Source organism: Myotis lucifugus, unplaced genomic scaffold (assembly GCF_000147115.1).
Source record: "Myotis lucifugus unplaced genomic scaffold, Myoluc2.0 scaffold_139, whole genome shotgun sequence".
In the NCBI taxonomy this organism is placed as follows: Eukaryota; Metazoa; Chordata; class Mammalia; order Chiroptera; family Vespertilionidae; genus Myotis; species Myotis lucifugus.
In genome coordinates this window covers 2,758,009-2,781,761 of record NW_005871187.1, presented here as the reverse complement: position 1 = coordinate 2,781,761, position 23,753 = coordinate 2,758,009, and the positions used below count along the sequence as shown (strand labels likewise).

General features: G+C 39.0%; 1 protein-coding gene across 3 annotated transcripts in view; it reads left to right on the top strand.

Moving 5' to 3' along the window:
- Positions 1–15,995, top strand: part of TMEM123 (transmembrane protein 123) — a 48,413-nt gene extending 32,418 nt beyond the window's left edge. For 2 of the 3 annotated variants that reach the window (XM_014460779.2, XM_006094665.3), the window contains 3 exons: positions 9,628–9,966; positions 11,337–11,490; positions 13,655–15,995. In XM_014460779.2, the coding sequence (XP_014316265.1) occupies positions 9,628–9,966; positions 11,337–11,490; positions 13,655–13,679 (518 nt within the window). In that variant the 3' untranslated portion in view covers positions 13,680–15,995. The remainder of the gene's footprint in view (positions 1–9,627; positions 9,967–11,336; positions 11,491–13,654) is intronic. The other variant, XM_023758846.1, reaches the window with a different exon arrangement.
- The last annotated feature ends 7,758 nt before the right edge of the window (positions 15,996–23,753 follow it).

Below are 23,753 nucleotides of genomic sequence, written 5' to 3'. Positions count from 1 at the left end.
CAGCTGCACATTACGCATGCCTATTCTCCATGGTTTGGCCATGGATCTTCCTCAACTGACTGACAGCACCACCTGCACAGCCTTTTGAGGCTGCAATTACGGTGTTATTTCAAAATATTTCAGACCTGTTCTCTCACACGTTTTAGTGCTGCTGGGGAAAAGGAACTCTTTCAGGAGATGAGAAGTTGTTACTGTTTCATGTGTGTTTTACAATGCCTGCGGACCGATAGTGTTTTCTGGACGTAGGTCTGTGGAACATGGAACATCAAGAGTATTTGTTACATGCCCAGCTGAGGTTTACTAAGTACGTAGAGTAATTCTGAGAATGTTTATGTTGTTACTTTTTCTACCTAAAATCCATGACCGGCTTATTCTTAGTGAAGGTCAACAGTGGGGCAAGGACACAATCATTCACCCGTCCCAACCAAAGCTTTTCAGCGTGGTGGCCAAACCGCCTACGTTCAAATCTGGCTCGGAATGAATACTGTTTAAATACTGATTAAATAAATAGCATGTGGACAGATAGCTTTAGTGCACGCAGGACCGGACTTGAGACTTTTTGTGAGCTTGTTCCTGGTTGGATCTAATGCCACACAGTAAAATACACTGTGTTTTCAGTTAAATTAGTTATATAAGCTAATAAAAATGAGGAATGTACAGCATTAACAAATGATGCTTTCTCTTTGGCTGAACCAAACCAGAAGCTTTGGTGGCAAGGAAGCCTATCAGTGCAGTTCATAATGGCTCTCTCTCCGGTCAGAGAGCAGGCAGGACAAGGGAGGGAGAGAACTGGAGGGACAAACAGGAAGTGCCCATCACAGTTTGTAAGGCTCGTTGATGGTTTCCTTCACTGTGCAAAAACTTTTTAGTTTGAGTAGTCCCATTTGCTTTTTTCTTTTGTTGCCCTTGGCCAAAGACACCTATTAAAAAAGAAATTGCTAAGATGGATTGATCAAAGAGTTTATTCCAATGTTTTCTTCTAGTTTTATGGTTTCAGGTCTTATATTTAAGACTTTAATCCATTTTTTGGTTTGTTTTTGTACTAGAGGCCTGGTGCATGAAATTTGTGCACGGGTAAGGTCCCTAGGCCTGGCTGGCGATCAGGGCTGATCTGTGAGGCGATGCAGGGGCGGAGGGGGTGGCGCTGGCACCTGCCTTGGCCGGCCTGACACCAACCCCACCCCCCCGCCGCCCACTTGTCACCTCCCTCTGTGGGGCGACTAGCAGGGTGATCAGGGGAGGGGGGGGGAGCCCCCACTGGCACCTGCCTTGGCTGACCTGGGGCCTGCAGGCTGGGGGCAGCTCCTGCATTGAGCATCTGCCCCCTGGTGGTCAGTGCACATCATAGCAACAGGTTGTTCTCCAGTCATTCCACTGGTCAATTTGCATATTAGGTTTTTATTATATAGGATGTTGTGTAAGAAAGTGATCCAGTTTCGCTTTTTTGCATGTATCTGTACAGTTTTGCCAGCACCACTTATTGAAAAGACTATCTTTACCTAATTGTATATCCTCTGCCTACTCTGTCTCAGATTAACTGACCACATTTATTCTCTTTCATTGATCTACATATGTTTCTATATATCTGTTTTTATGCCAGTGCTGTACTGTTTTGATTATTGTAGCTTTGTAGTATAGTGAGTGTAGTATCTCCCACTATGTTCTTTCTCAAGGTTTCTTTGGCTATTTAGGGTCTTCTGTGGTCCCATAAAAATTTTAGTATTAGTTCAAGTTCTGAGAAGAATGCCGTTGGTATTTTGATAGGGATTGCATTGAATCTGTATATTGCTTTAGGTAGTAAGAACATTTTAGCAATATTAGTCTTTTTAATCCATGAACATGGTATATCCTTTCATTTATTTGTACACTCTTCAGTTTCTTTCTTCAGTGTTTTATGATTTTCAGAGTACTGGTCTTTCACCTCTTTGGTTAAATTTATAGGTATTTTTGCTTTTTTATGTAATTGTAAATGGGATTGTTTTCTTAATTTCTCCTCATTTCATTACTGGTGTATGGAAAGGCGACATATTTCTGTATATTTATTTTATGTCCTTCAACTTTGGCGATAGTGGGCATCTTTTTGTATTGTTGATCTTAGAGGAAAAGCTTTCAGCTTTTTACCGTTAGGTATATTAGCTTTGGGTTTGTCATATGTATCCTTTATTATGTTGAGATAGCTTCCTTCTATACCCATTTTGTTGGGAGTTTTTATCATAAATTCATGTTGAATTTATTCCAAAAGGTTGTTTTGGGGGTGTTGTTTTTTTACATCTATTCACATGCTTTCAATCCTTCATTTTCTTAATGTAATATATAACATTGATTGATATGTGGATGTTGAACCATTCTTACATCCTGGAATAAGTCCCACTTGATCATGGTGAATGATTCTTTTCATGTGCTGCTGAATTTGGTTTGCCAGTATCCTGTTGAAGTTTATGTGCATCAATGATATTTGCTGTAACTTTTCTTTGTTGGTGTGGTATCCTGTCTGCTGTTGATATCTGAGTAATGCTACCTCATAAAATACGTTTGGAAGCATTTCTCTTTTTTTATTGATTTTTACAGAGAGGAAGGGAGAGGAATAGAGCGTTAGAAACATCGATGAGAGGGAAACATCGATCAGCTGCCTCCTGCACACTCCCCACTGGGGATGTGCCCGCAACCAAGGTACATGCCCTTGACCGGAATCGAACCTGAGACCCTTCAGTCCGCAGGCCGACCCTCTATCCACTGAGCCAAACCAGTCAGGGCTGGAAGCATTTCTTGATCTTCAACTTTTGAAAGAGTTTGAGGAGCATTGACATTACTTCTTTGAATGTTTGGTATGTTCTATTTCCATTTTCATTTGCTTCAAGGTATTTTTTTATTTCTTTGTTGACCAATTTGCTGTTCAGGAGCATGCTGTTTAATCTCCACATGTTGGTGTATTTTCCAGTTTTCTTCTTACAATTAATCTGTAGTTTCATAACATGTACAGAAAATATGCTAGATATGATTTCAATCTTCTTAAAGACTTGTTTTGTGACCTAATATATCATCTAGCTTAAAGAATATTCCATGAATACTTGAGGAGAATGTGTATTTTGTTACTTTTGTATGAAATGTTTTATATTTTAAGTTCATCATCTAACATGGTTTAAGGCTGATATTTCCTTATTGATTTTTTGGTCCAGATGATCTATCCATTGATGCAAGTGGGATATTAATTACCATTACTGAGATTGTATTGCTGTCTATTTATCTAGGTCTGTTAATATTTGCTTTATATATTTAGGTGCTCCTATGTTGGGTGTATAAATATACACAAATGTTATATCTTTTTGTTGGATTGATCCCTTTATCATTATGTAATACCAATCTTTGTCTCTTATTACAGTCTTTGTTTTACAGTCTGTTTTGTCTGATATAAGTTTAGCTACTCTTTTCTTTTGGTTTCTATTTAATGTGGAATATCTTTTTCCATCCCCTTATTTTCAGTCTGTGTGTGTTCTTACATCTGAAATAGGGAGAGTATGGATGGGCCCCCTTTTTTTTTTCAATTCATTCAATCACTCTGATGGAAAAATTTAGTCATTTATATTTAATGTAATTATTGATAGCTATGGACTTTTTGCCATTATGTTGTTTTATGGCTGTTTTGTAATTCCTCTCTTTTTTTCTTCTCATGTTGCTCTGATCTGATGATTTTCATTAATGGTATGCTTGAATTCCTTTATCTTTTATCTACTTTTGGTTTTTGATTACTATGAGGTTTACATATAACAACCTATATTTAAACAGTCTAATTCCAGTGGTTCTCAACCTTCCTAATGCCGCGACCCTTTAATACAATTCCTCATGTGTGGTGACCCCCAATTTCATTGTTACAAATTGAACATAATTAAAGTATAGTGATTAATCACAAAAACAATATGTAATTATATATGTGTTTTCTGATGGTCTTAGGCGACCCCTGTGAAAGGGTCGTTCGACCCCCAAAGGGGTCGCAACCTACAGGTTGAGAACCACTGGTCTATTCCAAGTTGGTAAGTTAAGTTTGACTGTATCCTAAAGCTCTGTGTTTTTTACTCTCCACTGCCCCCACATCTTGTTTTTGAGGTTACATCTTTTTATCTTTTGTAATCCTCAACTAATTATTGTGTTTACATTTTTACTAGTTTTGTTTTTTTAACCTTCATATTAGGTTTATAAGTGATTAAACCATCACCTTTACAATATTAGGTTATCCTGAATTTTGACTTTACCAGTGTGATTTATTCTTTCATGTGTTTCTCTGTTACTAGTTAGCACCCTTTCATTTCAGCTTAAAGAAATCTTTTAATCCCCTAGCCGGTTTGGCTCAGTAGATAGAGCATCGGTCTGCAGACCAAAGGGTCCCAGGTTCTATTGCAGTCAAGGACACATGCCTGGATTTCGGTCTCAGTCCAACGCACAAGAGGCAACCAATCAGTGATTCCCTCTCATCATTGATGTTTCTATCTCTCTCTTCCTCTCCCTTCCTCTCTGAAATCAATAAAAAAATATATATTTTTTAAAAAATCTTTTAACATTTCTTGTAAGGCCAGTCTAGTGGTGTAGAACTCCTTTAGCTTTTGCTTTTCTGGAAAACTATCTCTTCTTTAATTCTGAACAACTTTGCCAGGTAGAGTATTCTGGTTGGAAGTTTTTCTTTCTGGCCAGCAACGTTTCTGCTGAAAAATCTACTGATAGTATTACTGCCAGGGAGAGGGGGGAGGGGGAAAAGTTTGTATAAAACAAGTTGTTTTTCTCTCGGTGCTTTTAAGTTTCTCTCCTTGTGTTTAACCTTTGACACATTAATTACAATGTGTCTTTGAGTGGGTCTCTGGGTTCATCTTTTTTGGACTCTAAGCTTTCTGTATCTGGATGCCTGTTCCTCCCTGGGCAGGGAAGTTTTTAGCCATTATTTTTTCCAATCATTTTTCTGCCCCTTTCTTCTCTTTCTGAGATCTCTGTAATGCACATGTTTGGTCCACCTAGTTTTTGAGGGGTTTTTTTCCCCAGAGGAAATTCACCATATTGTGGCTATAGATTTGGTGTATCAATGGAAGGAGGTGAGTGTGGTATCTCCCTACACCACCATCTTGAACCAGAACCACTCATCACCTTTTTCCTGATTAGTAATTTTGTCATATAACTTCTATAGTTTTACTTTCAGTACTTTTCAGCTGTTCGGGTTCTTATTATTTGAGATACATCACTTGTAAATAGTTCTTGTTTTCTTCTTAATTCAGTCTGATAATCTTTATATTTTAAGTGACCTGTTTAGTACATTTAATATAACTTTAATGTGACTTCTAGACGTGCCCATGAATATTAATAGGATTTTACCAGACTGAGAATGTGTGGGAAACATTTCAGGCGGAATAATTAATATGAAAAAGCAACAAAGAAACATAGAAATGAACTTCATGCCAGGATAAAGGTCAGTAGTTAGACCTCTTGGGGCAGACAGAAGTGGCAGAACATTAAGCAGCAGAGGAGACTTGGGCCGTTCTGTCATGGTGAAGAGTTTAGACAGCTCCTCGGTCTTCCCTATAGTCTCTTGCACAGTCTGGGACACATGCTAAAAATGATCGAATTCTTCTAAAACTGCACCTGGTACTTTTTTTAAAAAAATATATTTTATTGATTTTTTACAGAGAGGAAAGGTGAGGGATAGAGAGTTAGAAACAACGATGAGAGAGAAACATCAATCAGCTGCCTCCTGCACACTCCCCATTGGGTATGTGCCCGCAACCAAGGTACATGCCCTCACCTAGAATCGAACCCGGGACCCTTGAGTCCGCAGGCCGAAGCTCTATCCACTGAGCCAAATCTGTCAGGGCAACGCGCCTGGTACTTTTGTAGAGCAAAATGAAAATACAAGATGCAGTTCTTGCAATTATTAACCAGCTAATGCCATTGAAAAGACTGAACAAGATACAGTGGGGCCTTGACTTATGAGTTTAATTCGTTCTGTGACGGAGCTCGTAACTCAAATTACTCCTATGTCAAGTCAAAAAGTGAACGAGTGAGACACGTGATGCTGGGCTGATGTTGTGGCGTTCACTGTGACGTTCTCTGCGCCAACTAGCGGTGGGGTATCTGAAGCTGGCTCGTAACCCGAAATTTAGCTCGCAACTCAAAGCAAAAAATCGGCCAAGAGACGGCTTGTATCTCGAAAAGCTCGTTAGTCGGGACACTCGTAAGTCAAGGCCCCACTGTATTAATTTTAATGGTACTAATGATACAATTAAGAGTACAGAAAAATGAAAAATAAATCGGTCTTCAATAAAAAGGGAGATTTCTGAGGTGAAAATGGAACTGGTCTCGGACACAACATACTGTAATGGTATTGTTTCCTCTCTTTCTTACTAGCCTAACCCATGAACTCCTTCGTGTAAGCATTACATCTTTTCTGTGACTTCAGAGCCTGCCAGCATAGTTCTTGCAATGACTAAACAAGTGTTGGGAGGGGTGATCATGGCTGGTTCCTGAGTAGTGAGAAGCCAGGCTAACTGGAGTGTGTTCTTAAACATGGCAAACAGTGAATTCTGTTGCATGGAGAGTGAGGATGGTCAGGATGAGAGGCTTGGGAGGTTTTGAGCAGGAACAGAGAGAAAATAATATCAGTCTTGCCCGGTGCCCTTGTGACTGTGGTTCATGTTCTTTTTGTAATTAGCCAGGGTTATTGAGGGTGGGTATGGAATAGAATGAATGGAACCTATGGCAAAAACGTAACAAAGCCTGGACGCTGTCTGCGTAGCCCCAGCCATCTCAGGCCTGTCTCGTGGCAGCCTGACCGCCTTGAAAAGCCGTGCTGCTTTCAACCCTCTCTGCTCAGCCACTTTACTCCATATTCAGTCTGGGAATATCCGAGTGAATTTCCTTTAACAAATCTGGACGGTGTCCCACGGTTTTTAGTTCTCACTGTCCTTAAGGCAGATAATTACTTTGAAAATACCCCTTTCAGTTCTTTCCAGAGTAAACAAACCTGCTTATATTAATAAGATTTAGGTTAAGCAGAGAACAGTGCAACTAAAATGTGGAAATAAAATGCATTGCCGATATGCTGTAACTTATTTAAAGCACCCCAGTTGTTTTTCTGTGTTCATATATATAGTTATTTTCCTGTTGGGGAATATTTTTTAATTTATAAATTTAGGAACTTGTAAAATATATTTGAATTTTCAGAAAATGGACAGTTCTCTATGATGGTACTTTTTTTAAAAGCCTCGTTTTCTTTATTTGAGTCTTTTTTTTTTTAACCTGCATTTTTTCAATTCTATGGATTTTTGGTCCTCAGGTAATTTGAATTGAGAAGAATTTTTGGAAATAGTCTATTGACACTGTGCGGTGGCCTCTTTGCTTTCTAAATAATGAACATTTCGGGGATTGCACTGGTATTTAGTTTCTCTATAGGAAAGAGGTTCTCAGTGTTTACAAATATTCCCAGAGCCATGCACTGTGCTAGTTATTTTTTTTAATTTCCTCAAGCTGCAGACTGCTGTGCTTAGAATCACAGACCTCAAAATAACTCTGGCACCAGAAATTTATGGTCCATGCCTTACATAGCTCAGTATTTTTGACAACTGTAATAGGAAATATAAAGCTACTATGTCATTTTTAAATAACTGAAAATTTTTTTTAATTGGATATGTATTTTCAACTTTGAACTAAGTGTGTATGTGATGCCCTGCTGAAAACAAATTGTCATCCTTAAGTTTAAACATTTAGGTTCAAGGGGAAAATGACCCTTAGATATTTTTGGGCACGAGGTTATAGGAATAAGAAAAGTTATTTCAACACAGCAGAGTTATACAAAGACAGTTGGCAGAAATCCAGACTTTGGAAAGGACGTGTACTTTTACTTGGTACTAGGAAAAAAGCAGCAGGCTGCTACAGAGTGCCCTGGGCCTTGCCGTAAGAAGGAGGTGGCCAGCTGGTGTTAATAGATAAAGTCCTGGGGCATCACTTTTTTCTTTTTGGATGTTTACATCCATGAACTGAAAACATCCCCAATAGCATCCTCTTCAATCTGATGTTATTCCGATATGGTGTTATTCCAGTGATGACAACCATAGACATAGGAAATCTGACCATGCCTACTCCCAGCTTTCTATAGGGAACTGTACAGTGTCGCTCTGTAAGAGAGAGATACTTAATAAAACAAAGAACATTCATTGTTCGTGTCCTCTAGCAGGCACTGTACTCAAGTGCTCAACACAAATGATCTCAGTTAATTCTTCCAAGTATTGGTGACATTCCTTTTTTAAGTAGATGGGGAAGGAGCGAAGTCTCAGGTTAAGGAGCCTGTCTGTGGTAACCCAGCTGAGCTGATCCAGAGCTTGTTGTACACACCGTGCCTGGAAAACATCACCAGCATTTGATAAAGAGCAGAGCTCAATAAATGGAAGCTCTCGTTCTACCATAGAAAATTGTGTACAGAGAATAGTTCTCTTACCACAAAACAGAAGTGGAGAGCTGATTGGACGGTTTGGAGTATTTTCACAGCAGCGACGATGTTTCGGGCGTCCACTCTTTATCTTGTTCCTCTTTTCCTCCTGAACCCTGCACTATGGGGAAGGATGGTACACAGATACTTTATTACAGCCCTTCGTTTTCCTGTGATGGTTAGTTGAAACCAGGGGTTAAGATTGAGAAATTGTCTAATTGAAGCCTATAGGTGACTTCAGGTTTTATCTAACCACGTTTTGGGAACAATTTGGCAAGTATTGGCTGGCTTCCTTCAACTCACAGTGATTCGTTTCAAAGATCTGTAATGGGAGCCAGCTCAGCACAACCACTAGGGAATACAGCTGCCGAGAGACACATTTGTAAAAAATGAAAAACTAAACCTGAGCGTGTTGGTTTCCTAGGGCTGCCGCAGCAAAGGCCACAAGCCAGGTGCTTAAACCACAGAAATGTGTTGTCTCGCAGGCTGGAGCTGGACTGTCAGCAGGGTGGCCTTACCCCTGAGGGCCGTGAGAGAATCTCTTCTGTGCCCCTTGCCTAGTTCTGGTGGTTTGCTGGGCATCTTTGGTGGTCCTTGGCTTCCCTGATCTCTGCCTTCATCATCACGTGGTGTTCTTCCTGTGTGAGGGTGTGTCTACTTCCAGATTTCCCCATTTTATAAGGGCACCAGTTTCTTAACCGCCACTTCCCCATTTATAAGGACCGTTCTAATGACATCTTTTTAACTTGGTTGCCTGGTAAAGACCCTCTCTCCAAATAAGGTCCTCTCCTAAGGTTAGGACTTCAGCATATGAATTTGAGGGGGACACAGTTCAACCCATAACACTAAGCATCAACAACTATGTGTTGCATGTGCCCCGTTCCTGGCAGCTCCACCCTCCTCCTACACTAGCTAAGGTATTATCCAGAGTGTGTCCACTTTACCGAATGACTTGTATTTAGTAGCATGTCCCTCATTTCCAGAATCATACCAAACTAATAAAGCTCTGCACTGATTCAAAGTTGGAATTGCTCCTTTCTGCCAGCCCGGCCTACCTCAGGATTGGCAGCCTGCAGTGGGAAAGTTGACATCGTACGCTTCCTTCCTTGTTCTGCCTTTCTGCCCCTCCCTTCTGCTCTTTTAATGTTGTTGTTTTTATATCCTTCCAGGGAATACCACATTCGTGTCTTCCGTCAATAGGAATGAATCTTCCCACAGCACTGTGAAACCATCTACAAGTCCAGTTTCCCCAGTGACAAACACCACCTCGAAATCCACAGCAAAGCCATCAACTCCAGTTTCTTCAAAAAGCGTGACAGCCGCCACCTTGAAACCCACAGCAACTTCTCAGATGACAACACAAGGGGTCTCAGCAAATATGACTTCCACCACCTTAAAGTCTACACCCAAAATAACAAGTGTGTCACAACACACATCCCAGATGTCGACATCCACGATGGCCACAACCCACAACAGTTCAGTGACATCTATTTCTTCATCGGTAACAAGTATGTACTAAAAATGACCTATTTCTCCTGCAAAAATAAATACAGAAATTTAGGCAATGATTTGCTATTAAATAAATTAGCTGTAGAGATCAGGAATAGAGTTGACCCAGTGCTCTTGTCCCTTTTTAAAAAAAAAAAAAAATGGGTTTCTGCCCTGACCAGTTTGGCTCAGTGGATAGAGCGTCGGCCTGCGGACTGAAGGGTCCCAGGTTCGATTCTGGTCAAGGGAATGTACCTTGGTTGCGGGCACATCCCTAGTGTGGGGTGTGCAGGAGGCAGCTGATTGATGTTTCTAACTCTCTATCCCTCACCCTTCCTCTCTGTAAAAAATCAATAAAATATATATTTTTTTAAAAAAAAAATGGGTTTCTAACATAATCCTACCAAATAAGACCTATCTGTGAATAAGTAATTTATACTAACGGATTTTATATTATGATGTGAAAACTTATCAGACCTTTAACTCTCTGCCTCATTATAGGAAGGAATTAGGCAGGCTCAGTCTACATGATTTCAAAATCATGGTGAACTTTGTTTTTAATTAATTTGTGCCAAAAAGTTATTTAAGATGGTCTTAGACATAATCATGTATGTAGTATCAGAGTCTCAGCACTTTAATTTTTGCTTTTTTGAAAATATAATGCCTGTGAAACCATGCATTCGAAAACCTTAAGAAGGTCCTCTTTTTAAGTTACCCAATGTTGAAGTTCTGTTTAAAAGCTAGTGATTACACTTATCGGAACAAATAGCAGGCTTTCTAGTTTCTTTTATGTGTTTTTACATATTTTATTTTCTTTATTACTACAATTTATGTATTGAAATCAACTTTAATATATTGGGCTCTTGTCATGATTAAAAACAAAATAGTTTAGATGCCCAATGTATTTAAAAGAAATTTCACTTAGAAACATTTATTCAGATTGGATCCAGTTTCAGATTATAGCTGTGTTCCCCAGACATCTTGTTAAGGCATGAACTCTTTAGAGCAGCGGTCACCAACCGGTGGTCACTGGTGGTCCGTGAGGTCCGAAAGGTTGGCAACTGCTGCTTTAGAGGATTCATAAAATAAAATAAAAACTCCCCAAGTCTTGCTGCCTCTGAGGTTTTGGTAGACCATCCAAGTCCAGCGCTATCAAACACCTTAAGATCCTGGGGTTGCAGGCACTGGGGGTTTTTCATTAAGAGATGTGTTAGATAAACTGAAGAAAGCTAGAGCCCGGCAACTCGCTAGACACACTGGAAAGCAACATTCTATGCTTAGATTCCCCCTTGTCCCCAATTCAGTGTTCACTTATATAGAGATTCAGAAAGTTTTAGTTCATTATGTTTTTAAAAAGCGCTAAAGCCTATTTTGTTTTGTTTTCTTCTAGTCACAGCAACTATAAATTCTAAAGAAAATAAAGGATCAAAATTTGATATTGGCAGCTTTGTCGGTGGTATTGCATTAACACTGGGAATGTTATCTATTCTTTACGTTGGATGCAGAATGTATTATTCAAGAAGAGGCATTCAGTATAGAACCATGTGAGTTTTGATTACCCAGGACTTTTTTAATTATTACTTCTGTATTTCTTTATTTAAATATCATGACAAAATGTCAGTAATAGGGGAATGTTCATCTCTGATATTAGAAATTCATAGATTTATGAATTATATTCCCATTAATCCTCTATACCCAAAGTAAATTATTTGTGTACAGCTTCTAATTATAATTTTTTACCCCAAAAAATGGATATATATACCTATAAAAATATATTTTATTAATGTCATACATTTGTTATCAGAGACCCAAGTTAAGCCAACGCTTTCTACTTCCTGATAGCTCTACTTGTAAGAAGTACTATATCAGGTTTCATACGGCTATTGACCTAGAATTCTTGTGTTTGTCAGTAATACTAAAATACATACTTGGTAAAAACATGGTTTTTGCTTTCGATGACAAAGGCAAAGCACCTGAAGAAATTCTTCTGACAGCCACATCTCCCCTGCTAAATTCCTATATCAAATGAGTTGTTAGCATAATGTATTTATCATTTATCTGTAGTAAAACTATTTTTCAGGTGAGTTTTATCAGCAAGTCCTGATCATGAAACCATGTTTAACCCTTCGTATAATCGTACAGGTCTTAAGATTTTGGGAGGTATTGTCTCCCAGCTTTCAGTATGCCAACAAAGTCCGTCCTTCTGGGTTTTTCTTTTGAGTTTTATATGTAAAGTACCAATCCATTCTTCTGATGTTAATGTATATATATAAATACCATAGAATAGATGATCATTTCCCAAAATTTGTTCTTAAGTTGTAAGCATATGCATCCCATGCAGACTTTCCACATAAGAGACAGTTGGGAAAGACTGATTGAGCCTTGAAATTTGCAATAATTTTTAAAAGCACTTAAGTGTTTCTAGAAATATTTATCATCTGTTTTCTTGATAAATTTAAGCAGTTAAAGAGAAAGCACATTTGATGATAGCAAATCAAAAGCCACTTATTTTTATAGTATCAGTATTCATGTAGTTGAGGTTAATAAAATAGTAAAGCAATTAAATTAAAATGTACAGTTTCCCTTTTAAGTTGATTTAACTACAAAGTACACAATTTTAGCTTTATGGGCTAATTTTCCTCACACATACATGACCACGATTCTGCGTGCCCTGTGGAGTAAGTCAGAGTCCAGAATCCCCACTCCACAATGGGCACTGTGCTGGCAGAAGCAGAGCTTGACTCTAAAAGGGTCTTATCTTCATGTAGGAACCAGTAGATGATAATACCATATTTAATTGAGTTCAGGTACACATTTTTCCCCCCCATATTTTAACACCTCTGAAATTAGGATATATCTTACAGTCTATGGGATGAGAAAGCATTATGTTTTAGTTTAATTGGCTATATTTTTCTTAGTGCTATGTAGAAAAAAAAATAGTGCATTTTAAAGCCATAATTCCTTTGAAGTTATATATATAAAAAGGGGGGGGCATTCCATAAGTAAGAACTTAATGTTTGTCCTATTAAAGAAATTGAGGCCTTTTATGTACAGTACTAATGAGCATTTCTAGTTTTCATTTATTGGGTAATAATTAAGACACGGATTAAAATGTTAGCTCCTATGTTTCTTAGAGTTGTGTGGAGAGACCGTGGTGTGAAATAGACATGGGGTTTGGGACAGGCAGCCTTAGTTTGAGTCTGGTTGACTGTGGATAGCAGGGTGCCTTCCCATGCTGTATAAACGAGGCAGCCCATTGCACAGTGGTCAAGACCAGAGTTCACGTGCTTGCTTAGCTTCTGATCCTCTGCAGAATGGGATCGTGAATAAAGTAAATAAAAGTATCCCCTGCGTGGGGTTACTATGAGGATGAACTGAGTTATGGATGTAATGTCTGCAGTATAACGTCTGGAACATAGTAAATGCTCAAGAAAATGGTGGTTTCCTTTTTTAAAGAAGGTAATAATAGCTAACTGGTGAAAAGTCACACAGCCCTAAGAGGCCAAGCAGAGATGTAAGTTTAGGCTTGTTTGACAACCTGAACCCCGGCTTGAATCCTTAACCACTAGAGCATACCAGGTACTTTTACTTAAGGAATCACAATTCATTTTGATTCTGAAACTTGAAATTGTTACTTTACTTAAAAATATGAATATATAAGTAGTTTTGATACAAAACAAAGTAATTTTAACTTTTGATGTATTACAGTGATGAACATGATGCCATCATTTAAGAAAATCTAAGGACCAACAGAAAGAAGATTGATGCAACCCTATCGATTAGTTTAAGCCAATATTCTCTTTTTAAAAATAGTATGAACAGGTCGTGCACATAATGTACAATGTATTACATAAATATTCCTCATGATTACTAAAGGTAAAAAAGGTTTGGTTTGGGTTTTTAATGAACATTTGGAGCGTACAGTTAACACAATGGTTATAATCACTTTTAGAAAATATATAAGACAAGTCCTGTCGCATTTTTCTTGTGGCATTGGTCACATAGGGCCAGTAACTGGAAGACATATCAAATAGGAGCTTGTCACAACACTCAGGATGTTGACTGTCTTTAGAACTTAGTGCTGCTCAGAGCTGGATATAGTTCACTAATGCCACACAGCAGAAATGTTACGAGTAAGCCAGGTCGTAAGCATGATTTTAGTTTGTGTCTCTTTAGAAAGCATCAGTATTTTATGTTTTAAAGCATACTACTTGGTTTAGAAACAAAATGCACACATACCCGGAAAAAAAAATCAAATAAAAGCAGAAACCTTACTGGGGCTTAACCCTGTTAGCCGGTATATTTTTTAAAAACTCCTTTCGAGCTTTCAATAGCAGTTGATATAATTATCTTTTTTCTTTCTGTGATTTCAGCAAACTGCAGTGTTTAACATGATAGTGTTTTAAAGACTTAGTTGTTAGTATTAAATAAGTTAGATTATTTGCTACTGTGAGAATAGCCTCACCACTGGAAATTGCTTTTTTTATACCCAGCTATTAATTACATGTTTAGTGAATATTTAAAGATATGTAGAGCTGCTTTCAATATATAGAAATGTTTAATGCAGCATAAACACACGTAACTTTAAAATAAAAGTCCCTTACATGATTCCCAAATAACATTTAGCACTCTGTCTAGTCAGGACTGTAGATTAATCTGTTCCTCAAGCCAAGGATTGTAGAGCCCCCCCTCAAGCTACTAAACCTATAAGATGAAAATATTCTATTTTTCTGCACTGTAAAAAGTTTGGGGAAACTGCATTTTTATATTAAAACACCAATATATTTTGGAATAATTTTAAAACAGGAATTCCTTATTGGGGTATTTTTCCCACCACTCCTCTTGCTGAAGAGGAGGCACTTTTAGATGTATTGTTAGTGGAGAGAAAAAGCATAGTACTGTGGGGGCACTAATATTAGCCAACATTTGAGTGTTTTCACTTTTCCAGTTTATATTTCCAGCACTCAAAACTCAGGGTCAAGACAAAAGAGGTATTTAGTCATAAGATAGCATTTCTTAGATTAGTCAAAGTAAATCATACCAATTTCTAACAGTCTAAAAATGAGCTAAGATGCCCTAATAAACATGAACCTGCATTTAATAGAAATTAAATATAACTTTTGTGGTCAGCTTTTGCTTTATGGAGAATGCCATATACAAATTTTTATATAAAAGGGTCATTTCTGCTCACTGCAGTATGGCCAATTGATGTGATGAATGTGGATGATAAATATTATCCAAAGTATGGCTATGACAGGATGTATGCAACACATGCAATTTGGAAGAAATATTATGAAAAGCATGTGTTTACATTAGTTTGAGAAAAATGTGGGCTGATAGGTAAGTTGTATGTGACTAACTCATCTTGAATAGTAATAGGGGCCTTTTAAATTTAAGTTGTTTTGTCCCCTTTGTTCTTGATATTTCCGTACTGAAATCAGCCAGAACTTTGTAGACAGGCCTAGAATTTTCTTGAGTACTTCTTTCTTTAGCACTTTGATATAAAACCACTTTTTAAGTACTAAATGTTATATGCCTTTAGTGCCCTGTGCTTTGGGTTTGAAATAATTTAGTTGAATTTTCTCTGTATATAAGTTGTATAATTTGTTACTTTTAAATACCAGTACTTCAGTACAGTCAGGTTTTTTTTGGTTATGTGTAAAAATTGGGAGAAACAGGGATACAAGCCAATAGTTTGCTTTGGAGCACATTTCCTAATTATTTTCCTAATTATGTTTCCTTAAAGCAAATGTTCAATTTTGTTTGCATTCTTTGAGAATGTGTTTAACTTGAAGATAAAAGCAATCCAGATGTATATATTAGGCAGAATCCAATCAATGATCTAAATTTTTCATTAATTAATCCATAAAATAAATAAATTCAAATACAGATAAATGAGAGTTGGCAGTATATTACAGTGATAATTTTGTATTTTTCAGAAGAAACATTTAAAGTGAATTCCTCTTCTTTTTTATTATAATAACCAGCTTTGGGTATTTCATTGTTACTAAGATCTATTTTTAGAATAAAATTTTGTTCAAGAGTTTTATATGTGTGGTTTTGCTTCATTTTTATCAAACTCGAGAAATTAACAATAAGAAAAGCCCCCAAGTAAAAAATCAGATTGTTGGGGCTAAACTGACACTGTAAATGAAGTTATCTGGACCAGCAGTCGCCAACCAGTGGTCCGCGGACCACTGGTGGTCTGTGAGGTCCGAAAGGTTGGCGACCGCTGGTTTAAGGGAACCTTTGGATTCTGGACCATCAACAGCATCGCCTGGAAACTTGTTAGGAGTGCCAATTCTTGAGCCCCCACTGAAACTCTACTGAACCTCTGGGGTGGAGCCCAGCAGTCAGTGTTTTAACAATCCTACCAGGTGATTTTGATGAACACCAAAGTTTGAGAAGCACTGCTCAAAAAATTTTCATTTGAAGCCACTTCTGTATTCTGGGTAAATTTTAAAAGGATAATGTTCCTAGCAGAAATAAAAAAAAACTACCATATCCTATATAAATCAACTGCAAATGCATTAATGTATAGTATTCAAGTCGGGTTTTTTTTCCTTTAAAACTGGATATAATTTATCTGAGAATAGCAAATGTTATAAGGTAATCAGGGGAAAGGATACAGTCCTCAGGAAATCCTTTAGCTAATAAAAAAGTACCCTGTTAAAATATTTGTACACAACTCCTCCTCCCTCCCCACCCTTGTTTGGTTCACTCTGGGCAGAGTTTACACCCCCACCAACTTTAGACATAGAATATGTCTTGCTTTTGACCCAGTGGTATGGGAGAAGATGTAATAAAGAGTACATCTGTACAGGGGGGTGGGGAAACACCTTTTAAGTTTCAGCTAACTTTTTTTAAAAATTAAAGTATGTTACGCATACAAAAAAATGCTCAGAATGAATGACATCACCAAGAAAGAAACAACAGGTTGTTCTTGACTTTGTTCCCCCTCTGACCTCCCCTATTCAACACAGGACTGAAAGTCCTAGCTAGAGCAATCAGGCAAGAAGAAGAAATAAAAGTCATCAGACTTGGAAAGGAAGAAGTAAAATTGTTTCTATTTGCAGATGACATGGTTTTACATATAGTATATCCTGAAGATTCCACCAAAAAAACTATTAGGCGGAATCAAATTCACTAAAGTTGCAGGATGCAAAATTAATGTACAAAAAGCAGTAGCATTTCTATGCACTAACAATTATCTGAAAAAAGATAATGGTTCCGTTTATAATACCATCAAAAACAAAATGCAGCTGAAACTGGTTTGGCTCAGTGGATAGAGCATCGGCCTGCAGACTGAAGGGTCCCAGGTTCGATTCCGGTCAGGGGCATGTACCTGGGTTGCGGGCACATCCCCAGTGGGAGGTGTGCAGGAGGCAGCTGATCGATGTTTCTCTCTCATCGATGTTTCTGACTCTATCTCTCTCCCTTCCTCTCTGTAAAAAATCAATAAAATATATTTTTTAAAAAATGCGTAGAAATAACATAGGAGGTGAATGACCTCTACTCTGAAAACCACAATCAACCCCAAATAGCCAAAGCAATCCTGAGAAAGGAACAAAGGAGGTATCACACTTCATGATTTGAAGCTATTCTATAAAGCTATATATGCTTGCCAAAGGTGGTGGGGGAATGGTGAAAAAAATCAATTTAACCCTAAATAAAATAGATGCTACAGTAATCAGAATTGTGTGGTACTAGCATAAGAACAGATACACAGACCAATGGGAAAGAATCAAGAGCCCAGAAATAATGCATATAGCATCAACTAATAATAGACAAGTGAGTCAATACTCAATGGAGAAAAAACAATCTCGTCAGTAAATAGTATTGAGAAAATTGGGTATTCACATATAAAATAATGAAACTAGGCCCCTATCCTACATACACCTCTCACGAAAATTAAATGGATTAAAGACTTTAAGAACAGGAAAAAAGCTCCTTGACAATGGGTCTTGGCAATGAATTTTTGGGTATGACACCACAAGCAACAAAATAAAAAGTAGGACTACATTAAACCAATATGCATAATAAAAAGAAACAAAATACAAACATTTTATGTCTACTCTGCTGTTATGTGATCTTACAAATTCATTGGTAGGTTGGTAGTAAAGAGAACGTAATTTAACAGACATCTCTGGATACAAATAGCTAACAAGTGAAAATTAGTTGGAGAGCTAAGATTAAGTCCTGTCAGATTTCTACTGTGAATAAAAATACTCAGCATTCTGGCTCTTTTCTGGCTTCACATCAAGGAAGAGATGGGTGGGCTTCTGCCCCAAAATGTCTAGGTTTATCATTTCCAGCTACTCAGGGGCCTTGCCTATTATTATTAATAAAACATCATAATCATTTTAACCATTCCTTAAAAACCAACTAAAGTACCACCTCTTATGGAGAATTTTTCTTATGCCTCCAAGCTTGCTCTCCCTTCTATTTTGTGTTTGCTGCTGTTGCTTCAAAAAGTTGAGAAAGGGGCACATAACAAAAGGCTTCTCAGAACATCTCATCCTGTCCTTTTGCTATGGGATCAGGCAAGAAATTTCTGGAACCTGCAGATGCTCTGTACCCAAAGGATATAAAATAAATATATCCACTGAGATGGAACACTTCTAACTCACTGTGAGGCTAGCATTGCCCTGATACCAAAGCCAAATACACCACCAGAAAACTGCAAACCAATATCCCTTATGAATAAAAATACAAAAATCCTCAAAACATTAGCAAACTGAATCCAATAACATTAAAAGCATTAGGAGCTGGGGGGGGGGCGGGGGGGGGGGGGACAGGGGGTGCGGTAAATGGGAGGCATCTGTAATACTATCAACAATAAAAAATATACATTAAAAAAATAAAAGCATTGAGGGGGGAGCTATGGGGGGAAAAAGGAACAACTGTAATAATCTGAACAATAAAGATTTAATTTAAAAAATGAAAAAATAGCATTATACACCATAACAAAATGGGATTTATCCCAGGAATGCAAGGAAAGTTCATCATAGCAAAGATCAATGTATATAAAACAAAGGGGGATATGACCATCTTGGTGCAGAAAACGTATTTGGCAGTATCCAACATCCTTTCATGGTAATACTCAAAAAACTAGAAATAGAAGTGACTTCCCCACACTGGCAAATGGCATTTATTTAAAACACACACACACACACACACACACACACACACACACACACAGCCCTGGCCAGTTTTCTCAGTGGTTAGAGCACCTGCCCACAGACCAAAGGGTCACAGGTTTGATTCCTGGTCAAGGGCATGTACCTCAGTTGCAGGTTCTATCCCCTGCCCTGGTCAAGGCACATGTGCGAAGCAACCAATTGATATGTCTCTCTCATTAATGTTTCCTCTCTCTGTCTTTCCCCACCCCTTCCTTCCACTCTCTCTGAAAATCAATGGAAAAATTATCCTTGGGTAAGGATTAACAACAACAAAAAAAAGATACAACGAATGTACTGGATGGTAAAAGAAAGATTTCCCTCTAAGATGAGGCACAAGACAAGGAAGCCCACTTCCATCATTGCTCTTCAACTTGCTTATTGCCCCACTTGTTTATTTTTATTTCTTTTGACTTAACTCTGGGTGTTATATTAAAAAAACAAAACAAACAAAAAAAAACCAGCCCTAACCGGTTTGGTTCAGTGGATAGAGCGTCAGTCAGCCTGTGGACTGAAGGGTCCCAGGTTCGATTCCAGTCAAGTGCATGTACCTTGGTTGCAGGCACATCCCCAGTGGGGGGTGTGTAGGAGGCAGCTGATCAATGTTTCTCTTTCATTGATGTTTCTAATTCTCTATCCCTCTCTCTTCCTCTCTGTAAAAACTCAATAAATTTTTTTAAAAAAATCAAAGCCAAGGACAGTGGCACAGAACTTTTCTCCTATTTCTTTTCTTTTAGGAATTTTATAATTTCAGGTCTTATGTTTGCCTTTAATCCATTTTGAGTTATTTTCATATATGGTTTTTTAAAAATATATTTTTATTGATTTCAGAGAGGAAGAGGGAGAGAGAGATAGAAACATCAATGAAGAGAGAGAATCACTAATCAGCTGCCTCCTGCAAGCCCCCCACTGGGGATTGAGCCCACAACCCGGGCATGTGCCCTTGACCGGAATTGAACCTGGGACCTTTCAGTTCGCAGGCTGCCGCTCTATCTACTGAGCCAAACCGGCTAGGGCCATATATGGTTTTGGATAAAGGTTTAATTTCATTTTTTTCATGTTGCTGTCCAGTTTTCCCAACACTATTCTTTTCCCATTATGTATTCTTTATTTTTAATTATTTTTTTAATCTTTATTGTTGAGAGTATTACAGGTGTCCCTCTCCCCCTGCCCCATTGTCCCCCTCCACCTGGTTCCTGCCCCATCCCAGGCCTTCGCCACCCTATTGTCTGTGTCTGTCTATATATATAAAACCCTAATATGCAAATAGACCAAATGACGGAACAACTGGTCACTATGACGTGTGCTGACCACCAGGGGGTGCGCGCAGAACATGGCGGGTGTTGGCTATGGCGGGATGGTGGAGCAGGTGAGTGGGGGCACCAGACCAAGGTGGGGTGCTGGTTGCTGTCATCAGGGCAAGCCTCTGGTGGTTACTGAAAATTCTTTGCTCCTGCATGCTGCAGTCCTGCCCAGTGCTCACACCTGCTGCCAGCGCTGGCCCCACTCACACCCACTGCCGACGCCAGAGCCACAACTTGCACCCGTTACCGACACCCGGCGCTGGCCCAGATTGCTCGGTGCTGTCAGCGAGTGTGAGTGGCAGGTGCCGGCCCCAATTGCCCGAGGGCTTCTCCACCTCCCCCTGTCCCTGAGGGGCGATTGGGCAGCAGCCACCGCTCGCACCCACTGCTGGTGCTGGCCCCAATCGCTCCACGCCATCAGCGGGTACCAGTGGGGCTGGCACCTTCAGTGCATGGGAGCAGTGGCAGCGGGAGCAGGGCTGCCAGCAGACAAGGGACCAGGGGCTGCGGCGGGAGGGGCCGGGCAGGGGCATGGAGGATGGGCCAAGACCTGCCCTTGTGCCCACTGCAGCCTCGCAGCCCACAGTTCCTTTCAAGGTGCATGAATTCATGAACTGGGCCCCTAGTAGGTATATAAGATCTTTGTTTAATGCCTTCCCATCCCCCCAACACCCCCATCCCTCGCCTTTCCTCTGAGGTTTGAAAGTTTAAGAGATGATCTCCCTCCCAACGAAAAAAGTGGCACACGTGGGTGCCGGTCCAGCCTGTTCTGCATCTCTGCCCCTCCTACCAGTCTCAGTGTGCTCTCCTCATTACTTCTCTAGTTGTAGGACTTCCATTCAGCCAGCTTTCAGGCAGTCCTGGATAATGGTTGGTCTGTATTTTAATTGTAATTTTGATGTGGTTGTGGGAGGTGATTACAGGCCTTTACCTATGCTGCTATCTTGGTTCTCCTCCCATTAAGTATTCTTGACATCCTTGTCAAAAATTATTTGACCACACATGTTTGGGTTTATTTCTAGGCTTTATTCTGTTCCACTGGCCTATACATTTTTATGCCAGTACTATACTGTTTTAATTACTACAGCTTTGTAATATAATTTGAAATCAGGAAGTGTGATGCCTCCAACTCTGTTCTTTCTCAAAATTGATTTGGCTATTCAAGGTCCTTTGTGGTTCTATACAAATTTTAGAATTGCTTTTTCTATTTCTATGAAAAATGCCATGGGAATTTTTATAGGGATTGCATTGAATTTATGTATATTGCTTTGGATAGTATGGCCATTTTAATGATAATTATTCCAATCCATGAGCACAGGATAGCTTTCCATTTATTTTTTTCTTCAATTCCTTTCATCAAGAGCCAATTAATTTTTGACAAGGGTCCCGAGACAATTCAATATTGAATAGACAAAAATAGGTTAAAAAATAATCTCTTCCAACAAATATCCAGTAGTCCCAGCACAGACATGCAAAAGAATGGATTTCTATCTTCATTTCACAACATACACAAAAATTAATTCAAAATCAATAACCAAAAACATAAAAGCCAAACTATAAAACTCTTAAAATATAGAGGTAAATCTTCATGACCTTGGATTTGGCAATGGATTCTTAGGTATGACACCAAAACCAGAAGCAACCAAAAATAAAAAAATTAAGAGAAATTAGACTTCATCAAAATTAAAAACCAAACTTTTGCACCAAAAGACATTATCTAGAAATGTAAATTATCTGTATATATAAAAGCCTAAGCAATCGTTACGACTGGTCGACCGGACGACCAACCGGTTGCTATGACTATGCACTGACCACCGGGGTCAGACGCTCAATGCAGGAGCTGCCCCCTGGTGGTCAGTGCATTCCCACAGCCAACCTCCCATGGTCCCTCCCCCCAACCGGCTGGCCCTGATCAGCCCCCATCACCCCAATCGCTGGCCAGGCCAAGGGACCCTACCTGTACACGAATTCATGCACTGAGCCTCTAGTCCTATATAATAAAAGCCTAATATGCTAAGTGTCCGATAGTGTGGTCAGCCATTCAATCAAAGCATAATATGCTAATGATATGAGTGCGTCTGTGTCCTAATTTCTTCTTATAAGGACAATTTATATTGGATTAGGGTTCATATAATCTTATTTTACCTTAATTATCTCTTTAAAGGTACTATTTCCAAATATAGTCACATTCTGAGTTACCAGGAATTAGGGTTTCAACATACGAATTTTGTGTGGGCACAATTCAGCCCCTAACACATCTTAATTGTTTAAAGAATCTAGCACTATGCCTGGCACACAGCAAATCCTAATATACAGTAGCTATTATTAAGCAAAAGGTAGAGAGAAGTTTCTAAAAGGATTTAATTCCCTCTTTATATTCCTTCTATAATGGCAAGAAGAAACTTTCCCTCACTGACATGAAGTCTTATACCTATCAAGATGGAAATAAAGGCAAGAGAAGAGATTGAAGGATAAATGTTTGCTCTTTCCACTGCAGTCTTTATGTAAAGGGATCTAAAGTAATTGTAGGGTAAGAAGAAAAAAAAGTGTACCTTTTAAAATTATACCTCCTTTCCACTTGGCCTCAAAAGTCTGCCATAGACCCAGATCTGGGAAAGGTCTAATATGAATGGGCTCTAAGAGGAGACAGATACTTATGATTATCTATATTCCACCTCTTCATCCCACTAACACCTATGCAACAAAGCAACTATACTAGTTTTTGAAAATCCATTGCAGATTGATCTAATTTTAGTTGAGAATTTTTATATAAATTTTAATTCAAATTATATCTATACTCGAGGCCCGATGCACAAAATTCGTGCATAGGGTGGGGGGGAGGGGTCCCTCAGCCCAGCCTGTGCCCTCTTGCAATCCGGGACCCTTTGCTCCTAACCACCCGCCTGCTCGCTCCTTACTGCTTGGCTTGCCACTCCTTAGCACTGCCATGGAGGCAGGAGAGGTTCCCGCCACTGCTACTATGCGCCACTGCTACTATTCTGGCTGAGCGGTGCTCCAGCTGTGGGAGCGCACTGACCACCAGGGGGCAGCTCCTGTGTTGAGCGTCTGCCCCCTGGTGGTCAGTGCGCATCATAGTGACCAGTCGTTCTGCTGTAACAGTTGCTGGGCTTTTATATAGATAGATTATACAAAACAACTAGACAAATAATTTTATCTAAAGGAATTTTAATTTTAAATTATTTAAATTTTTCTTAGTAATTTCTTTCATGAATTCAACCTTGTATCTAATTTATCTAAATGCTAAGTTAGCCCTGACCGGTTTGGCTCAGTGGAGAGAGCGTCGGCCTGCGGACTGAAGGGTCC